The sequence below is a fragment of the Lycium ferocissimum genome, chromosome 6, assembly GCF_029784015.1.
Source record: "Lycium ferocissimum isolate CSIRO_LF1 chromosome 6, AGI_CSIRO_Lferr_CH_V1, whole genome shotgun sequence".
NCBI lineage: Eukaryota > Viridiplantae > Streptophyta > Magnoliopsida > Solanales > Solanaceae > Lycium > Lycium ferocissimum.
In genome coordinates, this window is record NC_081347.1 from 51,328,785 (window position 1) to 51,335,824 (window position 7,040).

At 40.5% G+C, this 7,040-nt stretch overlaps 1 protein-coding gene across 1 annotated transcript; it reads left to right on the forward strand.

The window, feature by feature from the left end:
- The first annotated feature begins 255 nt into the window (after positions 1 to 255).
- Positions 256 to 3,518, forward strand: LOC132061372 (uncharacterized). Its single transcript, XM_059454204.1, has 3 exons — positions 256 to 622; positions 2,702 to 2,823; positions 2,934 to 3,518. Exons 1-3 carry the CDS (start codon positions 256 to 258, stop codon positions 3,516 to 3,518), a joined length of 1,074 nt encoding a protein of 357 aa, XP_059310187.1.
- Positions 3,519 to 7,040: the final 3,522 nt, after the last annotated feature.

Genomic DNA, 7,040 nt, shown 5'->3' on the forward strand with positions numbered 1-7,040 from the left:
ACTACTATGAGGTTACAGATGGCTGATAGATCCATTAAGAAGCATGTTGGCTTGGCTGATGATGTTCTTGTGCGGGTTGGTAAATTTATGTTGCCCGCAGATTTTGTGATTCTTGATTGTGCTGTTGATCAGGACATTCCTATCATTCTGGGGAGACCTTTCCTTGCTACAGGAAGAGCTCTGATGGATTTGAAGAAGAATGAAATCAAGTTCTGAGCCAATGATGAGGAAGTTACTTTTCAGGCAAGCAAAGGTATGAAGTTACGAAGTGCTTATGAGAGCATTTCGATGATTGATTCTGTTGATATTATTGATGAAGCGGTGGAATTCAAGATGGAAAAAGAAAGTTTGGGTGAAGCTCTGGCTGGTATTCTCGTAAACTTTGATGCTAAAGACATGGAGGGTTATATGGAGACGGTTAACTCGCTTGTTGGGTTGGGTTCATATTCTTACCACCCAAAGAAGCTGAATCTTGATCTGGAAAATAGAACAACTCCTCCAGCAAAGCCTTCGATCATTGAACCACTGAAGTTGGAGCTTAAGTGTTACACCTCGGAAGATTTCCCGTCAACGTGCAGTGAAAAGACTGACGAAGGGCACGACGTATACGATGTTTCGATAAGTAAGAAATAGCACTTGACGAGCCTAGTTGAGATTTTGAAGGCAGTCAAAGTAAGAGGAGAAAGTAGCTAAGAAAGGTAAGGTATACGTTACGAATCGGGAAGGATTTACAAGTGATATGTTGGCGATCATTTAATGATGACTGGGAGAAGAGTTATAATGTCCCTTGTATTGTTAACAAGGTGTTAAACAAGTGTCAAGAAGGTTCCATAAGGATTGGAGATCAAACGAACGACGGAGATCATTTCAGGGGAAAGGGGTTACACGACCGACTTATACGGTCCGTATAACATTATACAGTCCATATAAGGGTCCGTATAACACCCAACAGGAAGATGTTTTCCCTAATGGTGAACCACAGACACTTATACGGACCGTACAATGTTATACGGACCGTATAAGTGGTAGCTTGGATTAAGTTATGGATATTGATATGTTGTGATTGTAAATATGTTATGAATGACATTTAGAACATGGGATAAGTATTATATGTGAGAAAACGCAATAGTGAACTATGACCATGATTATGGAGAAGTTGAAGTGAAATTAAGAGATATGGATAATGTAGATGAATGATGATTATTGCTTATAATATTGTGAATGTTGTTATGGATGTTTGGGAGTTGATATGTAATATGAGGAAAGTTGTATAAACAAAGAAAATGCTGCCCAATTTTCTCTAGCTTTAGTAAGCACGTTCTTATAATCGATTAGCTAATGTTAATGCGAATTCTCTTGAAGGTAGAAACGCAAGCATCGAAGGAGAACGATCAAATGATAGAATAGCTAAACGAAAGAGGTATGTGAGGCTAGTCCTTTCTTTCTAAGGCATGAATCTTATGGTATGATTTTCTCTCCTTCTCCATGAATTTCCTACACTCCGGAAAACTGAGAGTCTATGTTCATGAATAGCCATATGAGACAAAGATAAGGGTTACATTATGAGCACGATAATGATGATGAGGAGCTTAAGTCTAAAGATTCTAGAGTACATGATATGATGTTCCTATAAAGCTAATGATGCTATCTATAATCCATTGATGTTGTTTATTATATACACTCACCTTATATGCTAATTCCTTCAAGGTGAGGCAGAATGTTTATGAATGCTCCCTAATGGAATCGGGAGTTTACGACCTTATGTCACCCCGATAAAGTATAGTTGTCTTTGAGTTTCTATGCATGCATTATGATGAGTCTATGATGATGATGTTACACCGCCCCCGTATGGCGGGCGACACCGCTAAGGCGGGCAGCGTATACATCATGTCTAGATGGCATGGGCAGACACCACTAGTGGGCGGCATGAGATGGTACCCCTGGACGCGGGAGGCCTGGACGCGGGCTAATGATTATCACACCATACCTATATGGTCGGGCAACTTATACATATATGCATACATGATATGATGATGATTATGAAGTAAGCCAGCATGCATTATTTCTTTTATAATTGACAGTCAGTTACAGATTGCTCCTCATTTGATGTTTCCTTATTTCATTGATGTATTATTATTGTTGATGCCTTACATACTCAGTACAATGTTCGTACTGACGTTCGTTTTCTTTGGACTGTGTTCATGCCCACGGTGAGTGAGGGAGGTGATCTAGACTCGTAGGAGCTATTAGCTGACTTGAGAGCACTCTATTGTTCGGAGGTGCCATTGATTTATTCTTTTGTATATATATATATATATATATATATGTTTTGGGCATGACGGGGTCTGTCCCGTCCCTATGTCTAGCACTCGGTAGAGGCTCGTAGATGCGTATGTGTGGGTTGTATGGTCTCACAGTTTCTCCTCGTATGTATATACATTATTTTGATTTTGATAGCCGAAGGGCTTATGTATATAAAGTAAATATGTTTCAAGTGAAAAATGGTTTTACTACGATTTGAGTATAAGATTAACGAATGAATGATTGATGTGTATGATTAGTAATAGAATGAGTGGTGCTCGGTGGTTAGCCTCCGATACCCGTCATGGCCTGTAGTCGGGTCGTGACATTAAGCAGCTCCCATCACATTTGAAGTACAAATTCCTTGGTCCGAATAATACATTGCCAATGATTGTTTCAGCACTACTGACTGAGGAACAGATTGAGCGACTGTTGGAGGTAGTGTGTGAATATAGGCGTGCCATTGGTTGGACCATAGGATATGTGAACATAAAATCTAGTTGGAGGGGGACAGCAAGCCGGGTGTGGAGCATCAAAGGAGACTGAATGAGAATATACAAGAAGTTGTCAAGAAAGAGAACATCAAATGGTTAGATGCTGGAGTGGTTTACTCGATTGCTGACAGTAAATAGGTGAGCCCAATCCAATGTGTTCCAAAAAAGAGCGACATCACAGTGGTGCCCAATGCAAAGAATGAGCTGATTCCGATGAGGACTGTAACCGGATGGAGAGTTTGCATGGATTATCGCAAGCTCAACACTGCCACTTGCAAGGATCACTTCCCTATGCCTTTTATTGATCAAATGCTTGATCGGCTAGCGGGGAGATCTTATTATTGCTTTCTTCATGGTTATTCGGGCTACAATCAGATCAATATTGCCTTAGAAGATCAAGAGAAGACGACTTTTACTTGTCCTTGTGGGATATTTGCGTTCAGCCGAATGCCCTTTGGGTTGTGTAGTGCACCAGACACTTTTCAGAGGTGCATGATGTCGATCTTTTCTAGTATGGTAGAAGACTTCTTGGAAGTGTTCACGGATGATTTCTCTGCTGTGGGTGATTCATTTGATGATTGTCTTAGCCATCTGGGTCAAGTGCTGAAAAGATGTGAGGAGACAAATCTCGTGCTAAATTGGGAGAAGTGCCACTTTATGGTGAAGGAAGGGATCATCCTCGGCCACAAATCTCTGAAAAGGGAATTAAGGTCGATCAAGTAAAGATAGATGTGATTGCAAAACTTCCTTCACCTATCTCAGTCAAAAGTGTCCGAAGTTTCTTGGGACATGTTGGGTTCTACAGGTGCTTCATCAAAAATTTCTCCAAGATTGCTAACCCGATGTACAAGCTTCTTGAAAAAGAGGCTAAGTTTGTATTTGATGACAAGTGTCGAAAGGCGTTTGATGAATTAAAGGAGTGCCCTCGGTGCTCCTGTAATTGTTACTCCTGATTAGTCCTTGCCCTTTGAATTGATGTGTGATGCTAGTAGTTTCGCGATAGCTATTGTGCTTGGCCAGAGGCGCAATAAAATTATGCACCCGATCTATTATGCAAGCAAAACACTGAATGCTGCTCAGATGAATTACACAGTGACGGAGCAAGAGCTCTTTGCAATAGTTTTTGCTTTTGAGATTTTTCGGGCCTATTTGTTGGGGTCTAAAGTCGTAGTATACACTGATCATGCGTACATTGAGACACCTTATGGTGAAGAAGAAAGCAAAGCCGCGACTGATCCGATGGCTGCTATTGCTGCAAGAGTTTGACTTTGAGGTGAAAGACCGCAAGGGAACTGAGAATCAGGTTACTGGCCATCTCTCTCAGCTTGAAGAAGCTGGGAGACCTTCTGATGAGCTAGATATAGATGATGCATTTCCAGATGAGAGGGTGTTGGCTGTGTTAATAGAGATGGCGCCGTGGTATGCTGACATTGCTAATTATTTGGTGACAGCATAGTTCTAGAAGATATCAAAGCATACCAAAAGAAGAAGTTTTTGCGGGAGTCTCGTCAATACTATTGGGACGAGCCTTACTTGTTCAGAACATGCGCTGACAATATCATTCGACTTTGTGTTCCCAAAAGTGAAGTGAAGGCGATTCTAAAGGCATGCCATGACTCTCCTGTTGGGGATCATCACAGTGGTAACCGGACTGCTGCGAAGGTTCTTGAATGCGGTTATTCTTTGGTTGACTATCTTTCATGATGCAAATCTATTAGTGCGGTCTTGTGATCAATGTCAGAGGCAAGGGAATATAGGCAGAAGGCAAGAGATACCTATGAATTTTGTGATGGAGGTAGAAGCGTTCGATGTCTGGGGGATTGACTTTATGGAACCCTTTGTGAGTTATGGTGGCATGAAATATATCTTGGTTGATGTGGACTATGTGTCGAAATGGGTAGAAGTGGTGGCTTTACCTAGCAATGAGGCCAAGAGTGTCATGGATTTCCTCAAGAAGAATATATTTACTCGATTTGGTACTCCGAGGGCTATAATCAATGATGGTGGTTCCCATTTTTGCAATAGAGCTTTCACGGGATTGATGGAGAAATATGGCGTAAAACATAGGGTGGCAACTGTTACACTTGGGAAATTTCCCCTTAGCATACAGTGAATGGACTAACTAAGGGCATGATGTATACGAGGTTTGGATAAGTAAGAGGTAGTCTTAAATGATCCTAATTAAGATTTCCAAAGACATTTGAGTTAAGGCAAGGAAGTTGTTAAGGAAAGCGAGTTATAGGTTGAGTATGTCGGGCACAATTACGAGTATTGAGTTAGTGATGCTTAAGGATGTTTTGGAGAAGAGTTATAATTTCCCTTAGATTGTTAATGAAGTGATAAACAAGTGCTAAGAAGGTTCCATAAGGATTGGAGATCAAACGAAACGACGGGAACAACTCGATGAACTGGTGAGTTCACGACCATGTTCCACGGACGGCATCATGATCCACGGACCGTGGATGTGTCCGTGGAACTACCGGCAAGAGAAGATGGCTGGCTGGTCATGAACCACGACCGAGTTCACGCTAACACTAGGTTCCACGGTCCGTGGAACAGTCCGTGGAAGTCCCGACGACTGAAATGTTCCAAGTCTTTAAATGTGATGCCCACTTCATTTATTTCATTTCCACCAACTTCTTCCATCTCTCAAGACCTTTAGAACCTTCCATATATCTCATCCACAAGAAAACAAAGGGAATCAAGGATCAACAACAAGAATTGAAGTAAATCAAGTGAAGGAAACCTCATTAAAGTCATCAAAGTCAAGAAATCTCAAGAAAGGTGAAATAAGGTTTTGGTGAAAAAGGCGTATTACCATTTAAGGCTTGTTCCTCCATCATCTAAGGTGAGTTTCATGATCTTTCTATGTTGCTTGAAGTATTAATAAGTTGAAACACATGGATTGTAGAAGAGTGTAGAAAATGGGTCATAAATGGGTGAATAGTGTCATTGTTGAGTAGTAGTTTGGATTGAATCATGAAAATGGATGTGTTGAGATTATAAATACGTTATAAATGATATTTAGAACATGGAATAAGTATTGGATATGAAAGAACGCGATAGTGGACTTTGTTCATGATTATAGGGAATTGGAGTGGATTGTGAAATGCGAATAATATAAATGAATGACGATTGTTGTTAGTAATATTGTGATTGTTGTTATGAATGTTGGGAGTTGATATGGAATATGGAGGAAAGTAGTATAAACAAAGGAAAAGCTGCCCAATTTTGTTTAGCCTTAAGAAGCACGTTCTTGTAATTGCCTAGCTAACGACGATGCGAACTCTCTTGAAGGCAAAGACGTGAATATTAAAGGAGAATGAGCAAGCAATAGAGTAGCTAAATGATAAAGGTATGTGAGGCTCAATGTTACACCTCGGCAATTCCGTGATGTGCGTCGTGAATGGACTAACGCCGGTCAAGGAGGACACGAGATCTTCGCGACTACAAGAGAGCGATTGGCAGCCTTAATGTATATGCGATAGGATTTTTAAGTCGTCGGACTTGGGGAAACTAGGCTCATCATGAAAGTGAAGTATAAGTTATGTTTGGGAAGGATTTCATAGGTGTCGAACTAACGAATGTTTAGCGAGGATTTAAGGATGAGTTATAATGTTCGTTAGATCGTTAAGGAAGTGTTGCACAAGTACCAAAAAGGTTCCATAAGGATTCGAGATCAAACGAAGCGACGGGAACGAAATCGAAAAAATAGGGGATTATACGGTCGTATATACGGACCGTATATTTTATACGGCCCGTATACTTGATCGTAGAACCCTTCCAGTGAAGGGTGATTTTCTGGAGATTTTGGAAGAAACATACGGTCCAATATACGGAATCGTATATTCGAAATATATTCGGGTCGGGTCCGAACTTAAATTTTATATATGCACGGTTTTACCTTCTTTTTCTCATTTCTCACTTCTCTAATCTTCCAAAAACCTCTAGAACCCTCTCCCTAACACATCAATACATATTCAAGAAGGGGAAACAAAGATTAAACACCAAAGATTAGTAGAATCAAGGGTGTGAATGCTTCCAAAAGATTGATAGGAGTTGAGAATATCTTCGGTATTGAAGCGGAGTTCTTCTCAAGTGAAGTATTCTCGTTCGAAGACCATCTCTACACAACCAAAGGTGAGTCTTACGATTATTTCATGGTATTAAAGATGTTGAGGGAGTATTATGTGAGTGATGAGCATGAAGTTGTATTATAGTTATGGTTATGGGGAATTCCGGAAA

What these genes read in the sequence shown, in the direction of transcription:
- LOC132061372 (XM_059454204.1), top strand. Translation starts at nt 256, where the DNA reads ATGAAGTTACGAAGTGCTTATGAGAGCATTTCGATGATTGATTCTGTT. An exon ending in CGTATACGATGTTTCGATAA is followed by an intron (nt 623 to 2,701) that starts GTAAGAAATAGC and finishes TGATTGTTTCAG; the next exon opens with CACTACTGACTGAGGAACAG. An exon ending in GGAGGGGGACAGCAAGCCGG is followed by an intron (nt 2,824 to 2,933) that starts GTGTGGAGCATC and finishes GACAGTAAATAG; the next exon opens with GTGAGCCCAATCCAATGTGT.